A 23,872-nucleotide genomic window follows, 5' to 3' on the forward strand; every position below is an offset into this window, starting at 1 on the left:
ACAAGACCACCCTTGGGCGGTTTTGAATGACCATAGAAAGTGCGAGCCCTCTAACTGAAAAGTTGTGGATTTGTATAAGGACACACACACAGACATTTTGCTGTTTATATAAGAGAGATTTGCGGGGTGACTGGGGAAATGTAAAGATGTACAAGACCACCCTTGGGCGGTTTTGAATGACCATAGAAAGTGCGAGCCCTCTAACTGAAAAGTTGTGGATTTGTATAAAGGACACACACACAGACATTTTGCTGTTTATATAAAGAGAGATTTGCGGGGTGACTGGGGAAATGTAAAGATGTACAAGACCACCCTTGGGCGGTTTTGAATGACCATAGAAAGTGCGAGCCCTCTAACTGAAAAGTTGTGGATTTGTATAAAGGACACACACACAGACATTTTGCTGTTTATATAAGAGAGATTTGCGGGGTGACTGGGGAAATGTAAAGATGTACAAGACCACCCTTGGGCGGTTTTGAATGACCATAGAAAGTGCGAGCCCTCTAACTGAAAAGTTGTGGATTTGTATAAAGGACACACACACAGACATTTTGCTGTTTATATAAAGAGATTTGCGGGGTGACTGGGGAAATGTAAAGATGTACAAGACCACCCTTGGGCGGTTTTGAATGACCATAGAAAGTGCGAGCCCTCTAACTGAAAAGTTGTGGATTTGTATAAAGGACACACACACAGACATTTTGCTGTTTATATAAAGAGAGATTTCGGGGTGACTGGGGAAATGTAAAGATGTACAAGACCACCCTTGGGCGGTTTTGAATGACCATAGAAAGTGCGAGCCCTCTAACTGAAAAGTTGTGGATTTGTATAAAGGACACACACACAGACATTTTGCTGTTTATATAAAGAGAGATTTGCGGGGTGACTGGGGAAATGTAAAGATGTACAAGACCACCCTTGGGCGGTTTTGAATGACCATAGAAAGTGCGAGCCCTCTAACTGAAAAGTTGTGGATTTGTATAAAGGACACACACACAGACATTTTGCTGTTTATATAAAGAGAGATTTGCGGGGTGACTGGGGAAATGTAAAGATGTACAAGACCACCCTTGGGCGGTTTTGAATGACCATAGAAAGTGCGAGCCCTCTAACTGAAAAATTGTGGATTTGTATAAAGGACACACACACAGACATTTTGCTGTTTATATAAAGAGAGATTTGCGGGGTGACTGGGGAAATGTAAAGATGTACAAGACCACCCTTGGGCGGTTTTGAATGACCATAGAAAGTGCGAGCCCTCTAACTGAAAAGTTGTGGATTTGTATAAAGGCACACACACAGACATTTTGCTGTTTTATAAAGAGAGATTTGCGGGGTGACTGGGGAATGTAAAGATGTACAAGACCACCCTTGGCGGTTTTGAATGACCATAGAAAGTGCGAGCCCTCTAACTGAAAAATGTGGATTTGTATAAAGGACACACACACAGACATTTTGCTGTTTTATAAAAGAGAGATTTGCGGGGTGACTGGGGAAATGTAAAGATGTACAAGACCACCTTGGGCGGTTTTGAATGACCATAGAAAGTGCGAGCCCTCTAACTGAAAAGTTGTGGATTTGTATAAAGGACACACACACAGACATTTTGCTGTTTATATAAAGAGAGATTTGCGGGGTGACTGGGGAAATGTAAAGATGTACAAGACCACCCTTGGGCGGTTTTGAATGACCATAGAAAGTGCGAGCCCTCTAACTGAAAAGTTGTGGATTTGTATAAAGGACACACACACAGACATTTTGCTGTTTATATAAAGAGAGATTTGCGGGGTGACTGGGGAAATGTAAAGATGTACAAGACCACCCTTGGGCGGTTTTGAATGACCATAGAAAGTGCGAGCCCTCTAACTGAAAAGTTGTGGATTTGTATAAAGGACACAACACAGACATTTTGCTGTTATATAAAGAGAGATTTGCGGGGTGACTGGGGAAATGTAAAGATGTACAAGACCACCCTTGGGCGGTTTTGAATGACCATAGAAAGTGCGAGCCCTCTAACTGAAAAGTTGTGGATTTGTATAAAGGACACACACCAGACATTTTGCTGTTTATATAAAGAGAGATTTGCGGGGTGACTGGGGAAATGTAAAGATGTACAAGACCACCCTTGGGCGGTTTTGAATGACCATAGAAAGTGCGAGCCCTCTAACTGAAAAGTTGTGGATTTGTATAAAGGACACACACACAGACATTTTGCTGTTTATATAAAGAGAGATTTGCGGGGTGACTGGGGAAATGTAAAGATGTACAAGACCACCCTTGGGCGGTTTGAATGACCATAGAAAGTGCGAGCCCTCTAACTGAAAAGTTGTGGATTTGTATAAAGGACACACACACAGACATTTTGCTGTTTATATAAAGAGAGATTTGCGGGGTGACTGGGGAAATGTAAAGATGTACAAGACCACCTTGGGCGGTTTTGAATGACCATAGAAAGTGCGAGCCCTCTAACTGAAAAATTGTGGATTTGTATAAAGGACACACACACAGACATTTTGCTGTTTATATAAAGAGAGATTTGCGGGGTGACTGGGGAAATGTAAAGATGTACAAGACCACCCTTGGGCGGTTTTGAATGACCATAGAAAGTGCGAGCCCTCTAACTGAAAAATTGTGGATTTGTATAAAGGACACACACACAGACATTTTGCTGTTTATATAAAGAGAGATTTGCGGGGTGACTGGGGAAATGTAAAGATGTACAAGACCACCCTTGGGCGGTTTTGAATGACCATAGAAAGTGCGAGCCCTCTAACTGAAAAATTGTGGATTTGTATAAAGGACACACACACAGACATTTTGCTGTTTATATAAAGAGAGATTTGCGGGGTGACTGGGGAAATGTAAAGATGTACAAGACCACCCTTGGGCGGTTTTGAATGACCATAGAAAGTGCGAGCCCTCTAACTGAAAAATTGTGGATTTGTATAAAGGACACACACACAGACATTTTGCTGTTTATATAAAGAGAGATTTGCGGGGTGACTGGGGAAATGTAAAGATGTACAAGACCACCCTTGGGCGGTTTTGAATGACCATAGAAAGTGCGAGCCCTCTAACTGAAAAGTTGTGGATTTGTATAAAGGACACACACACAGACATTTTGCTGTTTATATAAAGAGAGATTTGCGGGGTGACTGGGGAAATGTAAAGATGTACAAGACCACCCTTGGGCGGTTTTGAATGACCATAGAAAGTGCGAGCCCTCTAACTGAAAAATTGTGGATTTGTATAAAGGACACACACAGACATTTTGCTGTTTATATAAAGAGAGATTTGCGGGGTGACTGGGGAATGTAAAGATGTACAAGACCACCTTGGGCGGTTTTGAATGACCATAGAAAGTGCGAGCCCTCTAACTGAAAAATTGTGGATTTGTATAAAGGACACACACACAGACATTTTGCTGTTTATATAAAGAGAGATTTGCGGGGTGACTGGGGAAATGTAAAGATGTACAAGACCACCCTTGGGCGGTTTTGAATGACCATAGAAAGTGCGAGCCCTCTAACTGAAAAATTGTGGATTTGTATAAAGGACACACACACAGACATTTTGCTGTTTATATAAAGAGAGATTGCGGGGTGACTGGGGAAATGTAAAGATGTACAAGACCACCCTTGGGCGGTTTTGAATGACCATAGAAAGTGCGAGCCCTCTAACTGAAAAATTGTGGATTTGTATAAAGGACACACACACAGACATTTTGCTGTTTATATAAAGAGAGATTTGCGGGGTGACTGGGGAAATGTAAAGATGTACAAGACCACCCTTGGGCGGTTTTGAATGACCATAGAAAGTGCGAGCCCTCTAACTGAAAAGTTGTGGATTTGTATAAAGGACACACACACAGACATTTTGCTGTTTATATAAAGAGAGATTTGCGGGGTGACTGGGGAAATGTAAAGATGTACACGACCACCCTTGGGCGGTTTTGAATGACCATAGAAAGTGCGAGCCCTCTAACTGAAAAGTTGTGGATTTGTATAAAGGACACCACACAGACATTTTGCTGTTTATATAAGAGAGATTTGCGGGGTGACTGGGGAAATGTAAAGATGTACAAGACCACCCTTGGGCGGTTTTGAATGACCATAGAAAGTGCGAGCCCTCTAACTGAAAAGTTGTGGATTTGTATAAAGGACACACACACAGACATTTTGCTGTTATATAAAGAGAGATTTGGGTGACTGGGGAAATGTAAAGATGTACAAGACCACCCTGGGCGGTTTTGAATGACCATAGAAAGTGCGAGCCCTCTAACTGAAAAGTTGTGGATTTGTATAAAGGACACACACACAGACATTTTGCTGTTTATATAAAGAGAGATTTGCGGGGTGACTGGGGAAATGTAAAGATGTACAAGACCACCCTTGGGCGGTTTTGAATGACCATAGAAAGTGCGAGCCCTCTAACTGAAAAGTTGTGGATTTGTATAAAGGACACACACAGACATTTTGCTGTTTATATAAAGAGAGATTTGCGGGGTGACTGGGGAAATGTAAAGATGTACAAGACCACCCTTGGGCGGTTTTGAATGACCATAGAAAGTGCGAGCCCTCTAACTGAAAAGTTGTGGATTTGTATAAAGGACACACACACAGACATTTTGCTGTTTATATAAAGAGAGATTTGCGGGGTGACTGGGGAAATGTAAAGATGTACAAGACCACCCTTGGGCGGTTTTGAATGACCATAGAAAGTGCGAGCCCTCTAACTGAAAAGTTGTGGATTTGTATAAAGGACACACACACAGACATTTTGCTGTTTATATAAAGAGAGATTTGCGGGGTGACTGGGGAAATGTAAAGATGTACAAGACCACCCTTGGGCGGTTTTGAATGACCATAGAAAGTGCGAGCCCTCTAACTGAAAAGTTGTGGATTTGTAAAAGGACACACACACAGACATTTTGCTGTTTATATAAAGAGAGATTTGCGGGGTGACTGGGGAAATGTAAAGATGTACAAGACCACCCTTGGGCGGTTTTGAATGACCATAGAAATGCGAGCCCTCTAACTGAAAAGTTGTGGATTTGTATAAAGGACACACACACAGACATTTTGCTGTTTATATAAGAGAGATTTGGGGGTGACTGGGGAAATGTAAAGATGTACAAGACCACCCTTGGGCGGTTTTGAATGACCATAGAAAGTGCGAGCCCTCTAACTGAAAAATTGTGGATTTGTATAAAGGACACACACACAGACATTTTGCTGTTTATATAAAGAGAGATTTGCGGGGTGACTGGGGAAATGTAAAGATGTACAAGACCACCCTTGGGCGGTTTTGAATGACCATAGAAAGTGCGAGCCCTCTAACTGAAAAGTTGTGGATTTGTATAAAGGACACACACACAGACATTTTGCTGTTTATATAAAGAGAGATTTGCGGGGTGACTGGGGAAATGTAAAGATGTACAAGACCACCCTTGGGCGGTTTTGAATGACCATAGAAAGTGCGAGCCCTCTAACTGAAAAATTGTGGATTGTATAAAGGACACACACACAGACATTTTGCTGTTTATATAAAGAGAGATTTGCGGGGTGACTGGGGAAATGTAAAGATGTACAAGACCACCCTTGGGCGGTTTTGAATGACCATAGAAAGTGCGAGCCCTCTAACTGAAAAATTGTGGATTGTATAAAGGACACACACACAGACATTTTGCTGTTTATATAAGAGAGATTTGCGGGGTGACTGGGGAAATGTAAAGATGTACAAGACCACCCTTGGGCGGTTTTGAATGACCATAGAAAGTGCGAGCCCTCTAACTGAAAAATTGTGGATTTGTATAAAGGACACACACACAGACATTTTGCTGTTTATATAAAGAGAGATTTGCGGGGTGACTGGGGAAATGTAAAGATGTACAAGACCACCCTGGGCGGTTTTGAATGACCATAGAAAGTGCGAGCCCTCTAACTGAAAAATTGTGGATTTGTATAAAGGACACACACACAGACATTTTGCTGTTTATATAAAGAGAGATTTGCGGGGTGACTGGGGAAATGTAAAGATGTACAAGACCACCCTTGGGCGGTTTTGAATGACCATAGAAAGTGCGAGCCCTCTAACTGAAAAATTGTGGATTTGTATAAAGGACACACACACAGACATTTTGCTGTTTATATAAAGAGAGATTTGCGGGGTGACTGGGGAATGTAAAGATGTACAAGACCACCCTTGGGCGGTTTTGAATGACCATAGAAAGTGCGAGCCCTCTAACTGAAAAGTTGTGGATTGTATAAAGGACACACACACAGACATTTTGCTGTTTATATAAAGAGAGATTTGCGGGGTGACTGGGGAAATGTAAAGATGTACAAGACCACCCTTGGGCGGTTTTGAATGACCATAGAAAGTGCGAGCCCTCTAACTGAAAAATTGTGGATTTGTATAAAGGACACACACACAGACATTTTGCTGTTTATATAAAGAGAGATTTGCGGGGTGACTGGGGAAATGTAAAGATGTACAAGACCACCCTTGGGCGGTTTTGAATGACCATAGAAAGTGCGAGCCCTCTAACTGAAAAATTGTGGATTTGTATAAAGGACACACACACGACATTTTGCTGTTTATATAAAGAGAGATTTGCGGGGTGACTGGGGAAATGTAAAGATGTACAAGACCACCCTGGGCGGTTTTGAATGACCATAGAAAGTGCGAGCCCTCTAACTGAAAAATTGTGGATTTGTATAAAGGACACACACACAGACATTTTGCTGTTTATATAAAGAGAGATTTGCGGGGTGACTGGGGAAATGTAAAGATGTACAAGACCACCCTTGGGCGGTTTTGAATGACCATAGAAAGTGCGAGCCCTCTAACTGAAAAATTGTGGATTTGTATAAAGGACACACACACAGACATTTTGCTGTTTATATAAAGAGAGATTTGCGGGGTGACTGGGGAAATGTAAAGATGTACAAGACCACCCTTGGGCGGTTTTGAATGACCATAGAAAGTGCGAGCCCTCTAACTGAAAAGTTGTGGATTTGTATAAAGGACACACACACAGACATTTTGCTGTTTATATAAAGAGAGATTGCGGGGTGACTGGGGAAATGTAAAGATGTACAAGACCACCCTTGGGCGGTTTTGAATGACCATAGAAAGTGCGAGCCCTCTACCTGAAAAGTTGTGGATTTGTATAAAGGACACACACACAGACATTTTGCTGTTTATATATAGAGAGATTTGCGGGGTGACTGGGGAAATGTAAAGATGTACAAGACCACCCTTGGGCGGTTTTGAATGACCATAGAAAGTGCGAGCCCTCTAACTGAAAAGTTGTGGATTTGTATAAAGGACACACACACAGACATTTTGCTGTTTATATAAGAGAGATTTGCGGGGTGACTGGGGAAATGTAAAGATGTACAAGACCACCCTTGGCGGTTTTGAATGACCATAGAAAGTGCGAGCCCTCTAACTGAAAAATTGTGGATTTGTATAAAGGACACACACACAGACATTTTGCTGTTTATATAAAGAGAGATTTGCGGGGTGACTGGGGAAATGTAAAGATGTACAAGACCACCCTTGGGCGGTTTTGAATGACCATAGAAAGTGCGAGCCCTCTAACTGAAAAGTTGTGGATTTGTATAAAGGACACACACACAGACATTTTGCTGTTTATATATAGAGAGATTTGCGGGGTGACTGGGGAAATGTAAAGATATGCACGACCACCCTTGGGCGGTTTTGAATGACCATAGAAAGTGCGAGCCCTCTAACTGAAAAATTGTGGATTTGTATAAAGGACACACACACAGACATTTTGCTGCCGTTTATATATACAGAGATAAATTTTAACAACAAAATCTTATAAGGACACCCTGGGGCCATATTGGACCCCAGTTGAGAATCACTGATCAAAACCTTAAATTAACCCTTTAGCATTCAGACTACTTTGTCAAGTGTAATGCTTATCTATTCAAATTATATTTTGAATTAATCAAATATTATCTTGTAGTCTCAAGATTTAAATGATATAAATCCTTAAAAATGTTTTAGCCCGAAGGCCGTGGCCATGCTGGGGCACCACCGCTGAATGAGCTACACTAATATGTGAATCCACCTCTGATACGTGGCACTTGATCAACAAGGGAGTTCGATGCTGCTGCCCGCATCTGTGTCTCCTGTCGTGAGGTAGGTTCGTCTGAGACTCCCGACAAGAAGAGATCCAGTTTATCTTTAGAATAACATTGTTTTTTTTTGGAAGCACACACTCCGTCGGTTACAACGACGAGGGTTCCGGTTGATCTGAATCAACGGAACAGCCTGCTCGTGAAATTAACGTGTAAGTGGCTGAGCACTCCACAGACACGTGTACCCTTAACGTGGTTCTCGGGGATATTCAGCGTGACACAGAGAGTGACAAGGCCGGCCCTTTGAAATACAGGTACAACAGAAACAGGAAGTAAGAGTGAGAGAAAGTTGTGGTGAAAGAGTACAGCAGGGATCACCACCATCCCCTGCCGGAGCCTCGTGGAGCTTTTAGGTGTTTGCGCTCAATAGACACTCACAACGCCCGGTCTGGGAATCGAAACCGCGATCCTATGACCAAGAGTCCGCTGCCCTAACCACTGGGCTATTGTGCCTCCACAAATAACATTGTAGGGTGTGTGTGAAAGGTCAAATCTGGCTGGTTTAAATATAAAACAGGTAGAATATTTCAGCTAAATATGATCGGTTTGAATGCTAAAGGGTTAAGTAACTGTATGTATAACACATCAAAATAACAGATACCTGAGATCGCCACTGTTCCACAGCAACACCTGAGGTGCACAACACTATACACCTTTTTCTTACTGTACAGGCAGCTGTTACTCCAACTAGGGTCTTGCCAGCACCTACAGATAGAAGAATTTAGATGCTAAGACACAAAGAAACATATTATACGCAAGGGTGCTGAAAAGTTCCCTGCTTTGGATAAAAAGAAAATACAGTTAATGGGCTCCAGGTGGGGAACCTATATGCCAAGGAAACCGGGAACCGGCCCTTATGAGCCAGGCATGGCTCGAGAAGGAACAAACAAACAACTAACCCCTCTCCTTTCTCCATTCCCTTCCATACTCCTCAGCCCCTCTGATCTTTCTATCCTTTGTTCCTCACTAACCCCTCTGTAGAGGCACATGGCCTAGTGGTTAGAGCAGCGGACTTGCGGTCGAAGGATTGCAGGTTCGAATCTTAGACTGGGCAATGTGTGTGTTTGTGAGCGAAACACCTAAGCTCAATATGGCTCCGGTAGAAGGTAATGGCGAAACTTCTGCTGACTCCTTCGCCACAACTTGCAGCTCAACTGCGATGAACCAGCATCCCATCTGGGTGGGGAACCTATATGCCAAGGAAACCGGGAAACCGGCCCTATGAGCCAGGCATGGCTTGAGAAGGAACAAACAAACAACTAACCCCTCTCCTTTCTCCATTCCCTTCCATACTCCTCAGCCCCTCTGATCTTTCTATCCTTTGTCCCTCCACCTCAGATCATCACCCTCTCCCTTTTCTGTTGTCCCTCAGTTATAGGGCCTTAGCCTTGCAAGTTAAGAAGCAATCATCTCTGCTGCTGGTGCCTCATAAAAAATACCTAATCATCATCATCATCCTTTAACGTTCGCTTTCCATGCTAGCATGGGTTGGACGATTTGACTGAGGACTGGCGTTTAGGAGCGGCACTTCTTCACACATATCTCCTCATCCATCAGTAGTACATGACCATGCCAACGCAAACGTCTCTCCTGATCTCGCCACATCCGATGCTTCTTATGTCCAACATTTCTGTTGTGCGTGCACACTGACATTACACATCCAGCGGATCATGCTAGCTTCATTTCTTTCGAGCCTACGCATGTCCTCTGCAGTCACAGCCCATGTTTCACTGCCGTTTTGGATAAAAAGAAAATGCATTTAATTATGATTTTATTCAACATATTAACCAAAAAGATAGCTTTCGTGTGCGGCAGATGCACAGGGGCAATAGACACCACAGATAGTCAGAAAACAGATTCCATCACACTCCAGGGGAAGAAACTAGTAGTTGATAGCTTCCGCAACCTAGGTGATCAAGTTAGTAGTGGGGGTGGATGCTCAGAGAGTGTTACCACTAGAATAAGAATAGCCTGGGCAAATTTAGAAAGCTTCTTCCTCTGCGGGCGACAAAGGGTCTCTCGCTCAGAGTGAAAGGTAGATTGCACGACGCTTGTGTGCGAACTGCCATGCTTCACGGCAGTGAAACATGGGTCGCGACTGCGGAGGACATGCGTAGGCTCGATAGATATGAAGCTAGCATGATCCGCTGGATGTGTAATGTCAATGTACATGCACAACAGAAATGTTGGACATAAGAAGCATCGGATGTGGCAAGATCAGGAGAGACGTTTGCGTTGGCATGGTCATGTACTACTGATGGATGAGGAGATATGTGTGAAGAAGTGCCGCTCCTAAACGCCAGTCCTCAGTCAAATCGTCCAACCCATGCTAGCATGGAAAGCGAACGTTAAAAGATGATGATGATGATTAGGTATTTTTTATCAGGCACCAGCAGCAGAGATGATTGCTTCTTAACTTGCAAGGCTAAGGCCCTATAACTGAGGGAGAGGGTGATGATCTGAGGTGGAGGGACAAAGGATAGAAAGATCAGAGGGGCTGAGGAGTATGGAAGGGAATGGAGAAAGGAGAAGGGTTAGTTGTTTGTTTGTTCCTTCTCGAGCCATGCCTGGCTGATAAGGGCCGGTTTCCCGGTTTCCTTGGCATATAGGTTCCCCACCCGGATGGGATGCTGGTTCGTCGTAGGTGAGCTGCAAGTTGTGGCGAAAGAGTCAGCAGAAGTTCGCCATTACCTTTTACCGGAGCCACATTGAGCTTAGGTGTTTCGCTCATAAACACACACATTGCCCGGTCTAAGATTCGAACCCGCAATCCTTCGACCGCAAGTCCGCTGCTCTAACCACTAGGCCATGTGCCTCCACAGAGGGGTTAGTGATAGGATTAGAAAATGGCGACAGAGTTGAAATGGTGATAGGTGGTTTGTGCAAGAGGGGAGGGTTTAGGGCTATTCAACATGAGAAGGAGTGAATATTAATAGGTGTGAGGAGAAAGGGGACAGGGGGAAAGCAATAGACTAGGGAGGAGAGGAACTGAATTGAGTCATTAACCCTTTTGTTACCAACCTGGCTGAAACCGCCTCTGGCTCTGTAGTACAAATGTCTTGTTTTCATAAGTTCTGAATTAAAATCTTCCACCAAACCTTAGTCACAATTTATGTTCCTAACACTAGCTGACTGATAACTAAATTCTTTGTTATATCTAAAGTAATTGAAACAAACCCAGAGCATCTCAACAGAAATATGGTAACAAAAGGGTTAACAAATGATTAATTTAACCCTTTTGATACCAACCCGACTGAAACTGGCCCTGGCTCTGTAGTACAAATGTCTTGTTTTCATAAGTTTCGAATTAAAATCTTCCACCAAACCTTAGTCACAATTAATGTTCCTAACACTAGCTTAATGATAACTAAGTTATTTTACTAAATTCTTTGTTATATTTAAAGTAATTGAAAGAAACACCAAACATCTCAGCAGAAATATGGTAACAAAAGGGTTAATAAATGATTAATTTAATCCTTTCGTTACCAACCTGACTGAAACTAGCTCTAGCCTTGTAGTACAAATGTCTTGCTTTCATACAAATGTTTTCTTTTCATAAAATCTTCCAAATTCTTTGTTATATTTAAAGTAATTAAAAGAAACACAGAGCTTCTCAAAATAAATACAGTAACGAAAGGTTTAAAAGAAAGGTGTGAGGGTGCAGAGGGGGAAAGATGAAAAGGAGCGTTGGGGCTTTAAAGGAGTAGAGAAGCTGAAACAGGGTAAGGCTATGAAAGAGGAGGCACAGGGAGAGGGGGGAAAAGTAGATACTGGAGGGTACCTTAAGGCTAGGAAGAAGGGGAAGAGCAAGGTGTGAATGCTGTGAAAGCATTGTAGATGTGGAATCAGTGGAAAGAAAGGAGAAAGGTGGGGGGAAGTAGGTGGGGTGGGGGAGTAGGTGGGTGCAGAAAGGGAAAGAAACATCAGAGGGCATCTTCAAGGTGTAAGGGCCAGTGGTGAGATAAAGGTAAGAGGAAGTGTTGGAGGGCAATAGGGGTAACTTGGGAGAGAGTTTACTGTGAGGAGTGAAAAGATGGGTGTCGTTAGTAGAGGGGGGGGGCTAAACAACAGTAACCGCAGCAACTTACCGCAGGGTAAAACAATGACCCCTGACCTGGCCCGACCATTACCAAACATTTTACGAAGACTCTTCTCTTGGTAAGGACGTAACATGGTGCTTGGCTTCAGATCAATACTGTAATGAGAGAGAGAGAGACAGAAACAGTTTAGGTCAGTTAAGGTGGTGGTGGAGGTGGTAGTAGAAACAGGAGCAGTGGTGGTGGTAAAAGGTAATTGTGTGCTGGTAAACACAATTTCGAGCGCAGCCGTTGCCAGTACCACCAGACTGGCCCTCGTGCAGGTAGCACGTAAAAAGCACCCACTACACTCTCGGAGTGGTTGGCGTTAGGAAGGGCAACCAGCTGTAGAAACATTGCCAGATCAAGATTGGAGCCTGGTGTAGCCATCTGGTTCGCCAGTCCTCATTCAAATCGTCCAACCCATGCTAGCATGGAAAGCGGACGTTAAACGATGATGATGTCCCAATAATTCTTGATCAGATCTCAGACCTCACACACAGACAACTGCACACTGTTATAATAACAAAGTTAGAACAAGTTAACTCACTTGATATCTGGGTTGTGAGAATCGTTTCTAAAGTCATACTCGGCCAAGAGTGGATACTCCAGTTCAATACACCTGAAAATAAAACAGAAAAAAAAACTATCACAAGAAACATTTACAGGCATGGCTGTGTGATAAGTAGCTTGCTTACCAACCACATGGTTCCAGGTTCAGTCCCACTGCATGGCACCTTGGGCATGTGTCTACTACTATAATTTGAGGCCGACCAAAGCCTTGTGAGTGGATTTGGTAAACAGAAACTGAATGAAGCCCGTCGTATATATGTACATATATATCTATGTGTGGCAGCGCAATGGCCCAGTGGTTAGGGCAGCAGACTCACGGTCGTAGGATCGCGGTTTCGATTCCCAGACCGGGCGTTGTGAGTGTTTATTGAGCAAAAAACACCTAAAAGCTCCACGATGCTCCGGCAGGGGGTGGTGATCCCTGCTGTACTCTTTCACCACACTTTCTCCTACTCTTTTTTCTGTTGGCCTGCTCGCTTAGCCAGCGGGGTGGCGTCATTCGAAGGCTAAAACAATGCGAAGCGCATTGTGACCAGCGATGTGTAACAACATCTGATGGTCTGGTCGGTCACGTGATCACGTGATATATCTGTGTGTGCACCTTTGCATCTGTAAGTGTGTGTGTGTCTTTGTCCCCACCACCACTTGACAACCGGTGCTGGTGTGTTTACGTCCCTGTAACTCAGAGATTTGGCAAAAAGAGACTGATAGAATAAGTAACAAGCTTTTAAAAAATAAGTACTTGGGTTGATACATTCAACTAAAAATTCTACAGGAGTGGCTGTGTGGTAAGTAGCTTGCTTACCAACCACATGGTTACGGGTTCAGTCCCACTGTGTGGCATCTTGGGAAAGTGTCTTCTACTATAGCCTCAGGCCAACCAAAGCCTTGTGAGTGGATTTGGTACACGGAAACTGAAAGAAGCCTGTCGTATATATGTATATATATATGTGTGTGTGTATATGTTTGTGTGTCTGTGTTTGACCCCCCAACATCGCTTGACAACCGATGCTGGTGTTTTACGTCCCCGTAACTTAGCGGTTCGGCAAAAGAGACCGATAGAATAAGTACTGGGCTTACAAAGAATAAGTCCTGGGGTCGATTTGCTCGACTAAAGGTGGTGCTCCAGCATGGCCACAGTCAAATGACTGAAGCACAGAACCAAGTGTAGTCTCAGGTTGGTTAGCATCAAAGGGTTTCAAAACATGTTTTCCTTACCGTTTTTGAAGAACTTCAATCTTGTCTTGGATAACTTCAAAAGAAACAATTTTTGAATCGGTTTCTTCCTCATCATCCTGATCGATCTTCTCAAAGTATTTGAAAATATCATCTGGTACGTTCTCTTGTGCTGACGCCTGTGTTGTGCCTGTGCCATTACTTGTGCTGGCGCCGTCCGTTCCTGTTTTGTCTGCAGAGCTGCTCAGGGCACCAGGAAACTTGTTGGGACCACCAATTGCTTTCTCAGCCTTGTTTGTTAATATATAAGTTTGAAATAATAAAAATTAAAAGATCATAATATATATATATATATATAATATATATATATATATAATAACATTTAATAAATAAAACATATGCATACATACATACATATATGTACATACCTACATCTATATGTATATATACATGCATATATATATATACATGCATATATATATATATATATATTATATATATATATATGTATATATATGAGTACAGGACACCACAAATAAACGTAGAACACGAGAAACGAAAACATAAAATCAAACAAGGAAACGGACTTTTTTTAACAACGAAAAAACAGAGTACAAGACAAACAATACAAGGAATATTCCCCTTCATCAGCTGTCCCTGGTTCGACTCAATGCGTGTTTCGAATGTATATGTATTTATATATATATATATATATAAATACATATACACACCCATCCACACACACACACTGAAAGACAGAAAGTAGCATTCAACACGTTTGGTAAATTACATAGGCGCAGGAGTGGCCATGTGGTAAGTATCTTGCTTACCAACCACATGGTTCTGGGTTCAGTCCCACTGCATGGCACCTTGGGCAAGTGTCTTCTACTATAGCCTCGGGCCGACCAAAGCCTTGTGAGTGGATTTGGTAGACGGAAACTGAAAAAAGCCCTTTGTATATATGTATGAATATATATATATATATATATGAGTGTGTGTGTATGTGTGTATATGTATATGTATGCGTGTGTATATGCTTGTGTCTGTGTTTGGCCCCCCAACATTGCTTGACAACCGATGCTGGTGTGTTTACATCCCTGTAACTTAGTGGTTCGGCAAAAGAGACCTATAGAATAAGTACTGGGCTTACAAAGAATAAGTCCTGGGGTCGATTTGCTCGACTTAAGGCAGTGCTCCAGCATGGCCGCAGTCAAATGACTGAAACAAATAAAAGAGTATACATTTTAATAACAGTTTGACTCTTGGCTGACAGAGCTGATTGTATGATCATCATCATCCGAACGTGGCTGATGCCAGTGCCCTGACAGGCTCCCATGCCGGTGGCACTATCTGAACGTGATTGACAATAAGCCCGCCAGTTTGCATTTTTTTTTGGTGGGGCTGAGGTCTTTGTGTTTATCACCACCACTGCTTGACAACCAGTGCTGGTTTATGTTCGTGTGACTTAGCGGTTCAGCAAAAAGACCAACAGAATAAGTACTAGACATTATAAAAAAGTAAATAAATACAGAGGATGAAAACCCTTCAAGCTGGTGCTCCAGAATGGCCAGTCAGAGTTCAATGACTAACAAGTAAAGGATAAAGCAAAGCAGCTGTAAAATAAATAATAAAAAAAAAGGGAAAAAAAAATGCATGAAACTGAGCTTACATTGGTGGTAGCAGGGTTGTTAGCCCCTTCTAGGACTGTCAATGCTAGATCCTCTGTTTCAGCTCGAAGGCGACAGTCTTGGACCACTGGATCTTTCAATAATTTCTGGATCACATCCTACATAAGACAGAACAGGTTTGTGTGGAGTTCATAACAGCAATTTAATGATCTAGCATTTAGAACATGAATTAATATGCAATTTTGGGGAAGGTTTTAACGAAGATTTATTTTAACCCTTTTCTTACCATATTTCTGTTGAAATAGACTTTGTTGCAAATAATGAAGAATTTAATAAAATTACTTTGTCATTATTAACCCTTTCCTTACCAACTCGGCTGAAACTGGCTCTGTTGTACAAATGTCTTGTTTTCATAAGTTTTGGATTAAAATCTTCCACCAAACCTTAGACACAATTTATGTTCCTGACACTAGCTTAATGATAACTAAGTTATTTTACTAAATTCTTTGTTATATTTAAAGTAATTGAAAGAAACACAGAGCATCTCAACAGAAATATGGTAACAAAAGGGTTAACAAATGATTAATTTAACCCTTTCATTACCAACCTGGCTGAAACGGTCTCTGGCTCTGTAGTACAAATGTCTTGTTTTCAAAAGTTCTGAATTAAAATCTTCCACCAAACCTTAGTCACAATTTATGCTCCTAACACTAGCTGAATGATAACTAAGTTATTTTACTAAATTCTTTGTTATATTTAAAGTAATTGAAAGAAACACAGAGCATCTCAAAATAAATACAGTAACGAAAAGGTCAAACTGATATTTAGAAGGTAAACATACATTTATTAGTCGAAAGGAATTATTTGCAAAATAACTGGGTATATATGACTGTGTGTGCTTCTGGATTAATTTTTGAAACTGAATGCAATCACACCATTTTCTTCCTATGTATATGTTGTACACTCCGTCCTGATATATCTTTATATATAAAAGTGAAGTTGTGTGTCTGTCTCTTACGATTTAGATTCCTAACTACTCCCACATTTTGCGGTGCAGTTTAACCAAAACCGGGTATCTTATCGTCGTGATTCATATCGAGCCCTTCTGAGTATTAGTGCGCATCTACGATGAGTCTACGATTTTTAAAACAAATTTACCATCAATTTTTCCCATTTTTAATGCATTTTTGGCATATATAAGGGAAGTAACTCTCTAAAAATTTATCATTAAATCTCAGAACGTAAAAAGCTACATATTGAGATGGCTATTATACTTTACATCTCTAAAAATGCTTATATAGTTATTTCCCTTACAAACCCAAGCAACGCCGGGCGATACTGCTAGTATATTATATAAAATCCATTCTGTCTGTGTGTGTGTATGCGTGTGTATATGTTTGTGTGTCTATGTTTGTCCCCCCAACATCGCTTGACAACTGATGCTGGTGTGTTTACGTCCCCGTAACTTAGCAGTTCAGCAAAAGAGACTGATAGAATAAGTACTAGGCTTCCAGAGAATAAATCCTGGGGTCGATTTGCTTGGGTTAGGGTTCTAGGATCTCAGGCATCCTCCATCCGATTGCGCTCAAATTTGATATGTAGATACCGACGGTATCAGGGTGTGTATAAGTCTTGAAAAATTTTTTAAATCGATTCCAGGTGAGAATGCGATCGACGTGTTTGTTTCTGTGTTTGTCCCTCCATCACTACTTGACAACTGGTGTTGGTGTGTTTACGTCCCCATAAATCAATGGAAATTGTAGCTGTGATACCAGTGCCGGTGGCACGTAAAAAGCACCATCCAAACGTGGCCGTTGCCAGTGCTGCCCCGACTGGCCTCCATGCCGGTGGCACGTAAAAAGCACCAACCAATCGTGGCCGTTGCCAGCCTCCCCTGGCCCCTGTGCCAGTGGCACATAAAAAGCACCCACTACACTCACGGAGTGGTTGGCATTAGGAAGGGTATCCAGCTGTAGAAACACTGCCAGATCAGACTGGGCCTGGTGCAGCCTCCTGGCTTCCCAGACCCCGGTCGAACCATCCAACCCATGCTAGCATGGAAAGCAGATGTTGAACGATGAGGTTTATGTCCCCATAACTTAGCAGTTTAGCAAAAGCGACCAACAGAATAAGTACTAGGCTTAAGAAATAAGTCCTGGCGTCGATTTGTTCGACTAAAAGAAAAAAACTTCAAGGCAGTGTTCCAGCATGGCCGCAATCAAATGACTGAAACAAGTAAAAAATAAAGAACAAAAAAGAATCAAGCAGCAGTTAGACATGGAACAATGGATTGCAGTGAGAGAGAAAATAATTAGAAATTAATTATGATAATGACAATGTGTAAATAAATTAACGACTTACAGGCATTTGACTCTCAACAAAATATTGGTTGTGTTTGAGGATGAGTTTCACTTTACCATAACTGATAGTACAAAGCTGAAATAGGGAGTAATAGAGTATCAGAGTAAAGAGCTGAAATAGGGAGTAATAGAATATCAGAGAAAAGAGCTGAAATAGTTGAGTATCAAAGAGAGTACACAGTTTAAATAGAAAGTAATTGAGTATCAGAGAGAGTATAGAGCATACATTATGTGTTTAATTATTGTAATATAGACATTGGGCATGAATAATTAGTGTTATATATTTCTTGTGTATAACCACTTATACAAGAATGTATATATAACAATCTGCATGTCTGTGTTATACAGACATTACATGTGTATATAACCACTGTACTATACAAACGTAATGTGTATAACCACTGCACTATATAAATGTAATGCGTGTATAACCAATGCACTGTACAGATGTAATGTGTATAAACACTGCACTATATAGATGTAATGTGTGTATAACCACTGCACTATACAAATGTAATGTGTGTATAACCACAGCACTGTATAAATATGTGTGTATAACCAATGCACTATACAGATGTAATGTGTGTATATACACTGCACTATACAACTGTAATGTGTGTATAACCACAGCACTGTATAAATGTGTGTATAACCACTGCACTACACAGCTGTAATGTGTGTATAACCACTGCACTATATAAATGTAATGTGTGTATAAACCCTGCACTATACTGATGTAATATGTGTATAACCACTATGCTGTATAGACACTTTGTCTGTGTGTGTGTGTGTAAATGTAGTGTTATATACAGATTATGTGTAAATATAAACAGTATAATATACATACATCATATGTAGCCAGTGTGTTATACAGACATAATATGCATGTATAACAATTTACTATATACATCATGTAACTAAATTTTAAGTTGATGTATACTGACACGATATAATAATGTTATATGTGATATATATATATATATATCACATGATCACGAGACCGACCAGACCATCAGATGTTGTTACACATCGCTGGTCACAATGCGTTCGCATTGTTTTAGCCTTCAAATGACGCCACCCCGCTGGCTAAGCGAGCAGGCCAATATATATATATATATATAATATATATATATATATATATATATATATATATCTAGCCGCTCAGTCGAAGTCGACTTTCGGTTACTCAATGGATCAGTGTCCTCCAGTCAGTTCTATCCTGGGCCACTCCTTTCAGATTGGCTATGTCCATTCCGGTATCCCTCTTGATGGTGTCAAGCCAGCGGGTTCTTGGTCGGCCTCTTCTTCCCTTGCCACTGACCATTCCGAGCAAGATATCCTTCTCCAGGGATTTTCTCCGCATAATATATATTTATATATCTATCTATCCGCTCAGTCGAAGTCGACTCTCGGTCACTCGTTGGATCAGTGTCCTCCAGTCAGTTCTATCCTGGGCCGCTTCCTTCAGATTGGCCATGTCCATGTCCATTCAGATTGGCCATGTCTGTCCTTGTTTGTCCTCTTGTGGGCAGTAAAGAAAGAAGAGGGGGTATTTACCCATTACCTTCAATAACTGATAAATAGATTAGATAATATCTAACCACGGCTTACCTTGATGAATTCGACAATGCCATCAGGTAAGGTTGTCTTGTTCAGTCGACGCAGATATTCAATGATGTCGTTGGTCTGCAAACCCACAGACACAGCTGCATATAGAGAGTATGCGGTTAATTTATATTCATGAATATGTTCGGGTCGACAGACTGGCTGAAAAGAGAAAGAAGCAGAGTAAGAAATAGATGAAACTGTTGTGGAAGAGGATGGCATGGAAGGCTGATATAAATGTTTAGGGTTCAATACCAGTGAATGGCCACCATAAGGTCCAGTCCCTGTTAAGATTTCAAGGTTTCTTTCTTTCTCTCCCTCATTACATTTGTGGACATATTTCTTTTTATGTATATGAATCCGAGCGTGATCGTTGCCAGAGCAGCCAACTGGCTTCCGTACCCGTGACACGTAAAAGGGCACCATGCTGCCTTACTGGCACTTGTGCCCCATGCTAGTGGGGCACTGGGGCGTTAAGAGCACCATCTGAGCAGGATTGTTGCAAGAGCGGCTAACTGGCTTCCATGCCGGTGGCACGTAAAAGGCACCATTCGATAGTTACCAGCGTCGCCTTACTGGCACATGAAAAAACCATTCAAGCGAGGTCGTTGCCAGTACCGCCTGACTGGCCTCTGTGCCGGTGGCACATAAAAGCACCCACTACACTCTCGGAGTGGTTGGCGTTAGGAAGGGCATCCAGCTGTAAAAACTCTGCTAGATCAAGATTGGAGCCTGGTGCAGCCATCTGGTTCGCCAGCCCTCAGTCAAAATCGTCCAACCCATGCCAGCATGGAAAGCGGACGCTAAACGATGATGATGATGATGAAGACAAGGAAAGTGTCTATGTCAATCAGGTTTAATTAACAAACCATAATGTCTCTCTCTTCTCTCCCCACTCTTTCTGTTTATGTATGTGAAGGCATATTTCCCTTTAAGTGTTTGAGAAGAGGGGAAAAGTTTATGTCAATTGTGTGCAATTAATAAATTCTAACATTTCTCTCTCTCTCTCTCTATATATATATAGGCGCAGGAGTGGCTGTGTAGTAAGTAGCTTGCTTACCAACTACATGGTTCTGGGTTCAGTCCCACTATGTGGCACCTTGGGCAAGTGTCTTTTGCTATAGCCTTGGATCCGACCAAACCCTTGTTAGTGGATTTGGTAGATGGAAACTGAAAGAAGCCCATCATATACATGTATATATATATATGTATGTGTGTGTGTGTGTATATGTTTGTGTGTCTGTGTTTGTCCCGCCAACATTGCTTGACAACCGATGCTGGGTGTGTTTATGTCCCCATAACTTAGCGGTTCGGCAAAAGAGACCGATAGAATAAGTACTAGGCTTACAAAGAATAAATCCTGGGGTCGATTTGCTCAACTAAAGGCGGTGCTCCAGCATGGCCGCAGTCAAATGACTGAAACAAGTAAAAGAATAAAGAATAAACTTTTATATACCAAACCTACACCCACCACTACCAATACTCAAATCCTTCCCCCTTAACTCCAACCCCACAACACACACACACTAAATATGCGTCTTAAGAAAAGATCAGACTTCCAGAAAAAATGTCTTACCTCTGAGATGGCAATAAGGAAATCATGAGCATGTCGGTAAACAGGGCTGAATGATTCCAAGAAGATATGACCGTCAGGAGCCTGGAAAAATCCAAAATAAAATTCAGTGTTCTGGAATCACTAAAAAATGGTAAATATGGAAACAGAATAACAATTTCTACAAGCATTGTATAACAAGTGCTGTACACATAGGGTATTGCTATTTTAATGTCTGTATTACCTATTTCTTTACTACCCACAAGGGGCTAGACACAGAGGAGACAAACAAGGACAGACAGACGGATTAAGTCGATTGTATCGACCCCAGTGCGTAACTGGTACTTAATTTATTGACCCCGAAAGGACGAAAGGCAAAGTCGACCTCAGCGGAATTTGAACTCAGAACGTAACAGCAGACGAAATACCGCTAAGCATTTCGCCCGGCGTAGGAGTGGCTGTGTGGTAAGAGTAGCTTGCTTACCAACTACATGTGGTGGACAATGAAAAACCTGGCTGATGACAGTCAAAGCTGATCTGGAACCCAACCTACGAAGCAATTGCCCCAGCTGCCCTTCAGGGTTGGCGAAAGCGATGTGGTGGACAGCGAAAACCTGGCTGATGACAGTCAAGGCTGATCTGGAACCCAACCTACGAAGCAATTGCCCCAGCTCCCCTTCAGGGTTGGCGAAAGCGATGTGGTGGACAACGAAAAACCTGACTGATGACAGTCAACGCTGATCTGGAACCCAACCTACGAAGCAATTGCCCCATCTCCCCTTCAGGGTTGGCGAAAGCGATGTGGTGGACAACAAAAAACCTGGCTGATGACAGTCAAGGCTGATCTGGAACCCAACCTAGGCCCCCATATCTACGGCGTTTGCCGCTGGAATAAGGAGTTGTTGGAGATCACGCGGTCATTAGCCTCAAATCACCAGGTCTGGTCAGCGTTTGTGAGAGATGCAGCACCGAGGATGAATGAAGCCAGCTCAACCCACCCTGGGTGAATGCTGTCTCAAGACAAGACAAGAAGAAGAACTCAGAACATAAAAGATGAAATGTCACTAAGCATTTTGTCCGGCATGCTCAATAATTCTGCCAGTTCACCACCTTAGGAACAACAACAACAACATGAACTGAAGCCCTAATCACTTACCACCCAAAGGGGACGGGATGAATGATCGGTTTTCAACTCGAGAATCTTTCGGTAATCTTTAGCGCCAAATTCGTCTTCATTGGATTTTTCTTCAACCCTGGCTGCTGCAACAGCCGGGACATCTAAAATTAGAAAAATTTGGTTTTATAATAGCATTATTAACTCAAAAGAAGACATGAAATATAAAGAAAAGTTTTTGTATCTGGTTTGCAAGATTCTTTATATGAATTCCTGTATTGTGGAGGCACATGGCCTAGTGGTTAGAGCAGCGGACTTGCAGTCGAGGGATCGCGGGTTCAAATCTAAGACTGGGCGATGTATGTGTTCATGAGCGAAACACCTAAGCGACACACGGCTCCGGCAGAAGGTAATGGAAAACTTCTGCTGACTCTTCCACCACAACTTTCTCTCACTCTTTCCTCCTGCATCTTGCAGCCCACCTGCGACAGATCGGCGTCCCGTCCAGGTGGGGAACCTATACGCCAAGAAACCGGGAAACCGGCCCTTATGAGCCAGGCATGGCTCGAGAAGGAACAAACAAAAAAAAAATTCCTGTATTGAAACAAATTTTGTTGAGTCTAGGAAGAGTCATTAAACCAATATCATTAACATGCACACTGGTTCAATTCCACTTCTTTATTATTAGTCAATTAATTAAAAATCCAATTAATTGAGTGTTTATACCTTTATTTGTTTCAGTCATCTAACTGTGGCCATGCTGGAGCACCACCTTTTAGTCAAGCAAATTGACCTCAGGACTTATTCTTTGTAAGCCTAGTACTTATTCTATCAGTCTTTTTTTGCAGAAACCTCTAAGTTACGGGAACGTAAACACACCAGCATTGGGTGTCAAGCGATGTTGGGGGAACAAACACACACACACACATATATATATATGTTTACATATTTCTCGATAAATTTTGAGCGTTAGACAATATACCAGAAATCCCTAGTTTGTCGGGTACGTTCTGCGTCTGCGCAGTGATCTGATTAGTTAGAGAGAGCAAATTATTAGACACACATGTTTCTAGTGAGGTGCGATTTCACAATAACAGGGCTCTTACCGATGAATTCTCCCTGAGTAATTAAATTATTTTTATTATTGAAAAGAACGAAACTGCAGTCTAAGAGGAACCGAGTTAGTAAACGTTTTTATTTTCATTTCACTAAATTTATCAAGCTTCTGTGTATCTAGTACATACTTCGCCTTTTAATGTACTTATATATGAATAATATATGGCCTGTGCTAGAAACACCAGCGATAATAATTAATTTTATTTTATCGCACTTCGACTTTGTTTATATATATATATATACGATGGGCTTCTTTCAGTTTCCGTCTACCAAATCCGTTCACAAGGCTTTGATCGGCCCGAGGCTATAGCAGAAGACACTTGCCCAAGGTGCCACGCAGTGGGACTGAACCCACTGCAAAATTGTAAAAAAATGCAAAAATAAAATGTGAAAATCAAACTATGTTGGAATATTATTGACTAATATATTTCCCTGTATATAATCATACAAACTTATGTATATCATCCACCATTTGAGCGGGATTGTTACCAGCATTGC

The 23,872-nt window shown here is 41.9% G+C and overlaps 1 protein-coding gene across 1 annotated transcript in view; it reads right to left on the bottom strand.

The window, feature by feature from the left end:
- Nucleotides 1-23,872, bottom strand: part of LOC115225821 (general transcription and DNA repair factor IIH helicase subunit XPB) — a 59,819-nt gene that overhangs the window by 30,211 nt on the left and 5,736 nt on the right. Inside the window, exons 3-11 of the mRNA XM_029796791.2 lie at nucleotides 22,301-22,422; nucleotides 21,169-21,249; nucleotides 19,599-19,754; nucleotides 17,989-18,063; nucleotides 15,669-15,785; nucleotides 14,042-14,289; nucleotides 12,801-12,872; nucleotides 12,263-12,369; nucleotides 8,776-8,879 (exon numbers count right to left, since the gene is read on the bottom strand). Of these exons, the coding sequence (XP_029652651.1) occupies nucleotides 8,776-8,879; nucleotides 12,263-12,369; nucleotides 12,801-12,872; nucleotides 14,042-14,289; nucleotides 15,669-15,785; nucleotides 17,989-18,063; nucleotides 19,599-19,754; nucleotides 21,169-21,249; nucleotides 22,301-22,422 (1,082 nt within the window). The remainder of the gene's footprint in view (nucleotides 1-8,775; nucleotides 8,880-12,262; nucleotides 12,370-12,800; nucleotides 12,873-14,041; nucleotides 14,290-15,668; nucleotides 15,786-17,988; nucleotides 18,064-19,598; nucleotides 19,755-21,168; nucleotides 21,250-22,300; nucleotides 22,423-23,872) is intronic.

This window comes from Octopus sinensis, linkage group LG28 (assembly GCF_006345805.1).
Source record: "Octopus sinensis linkage group LG28, ASM634580v1, whole genome shotgun sequence".
NCBI classification, from domain to species: Eukaryota; Metazoa; Mollusca; class Cephalopoda; order Octopoda; family Octopodidae; genus Octopus; species Octopus sinensis.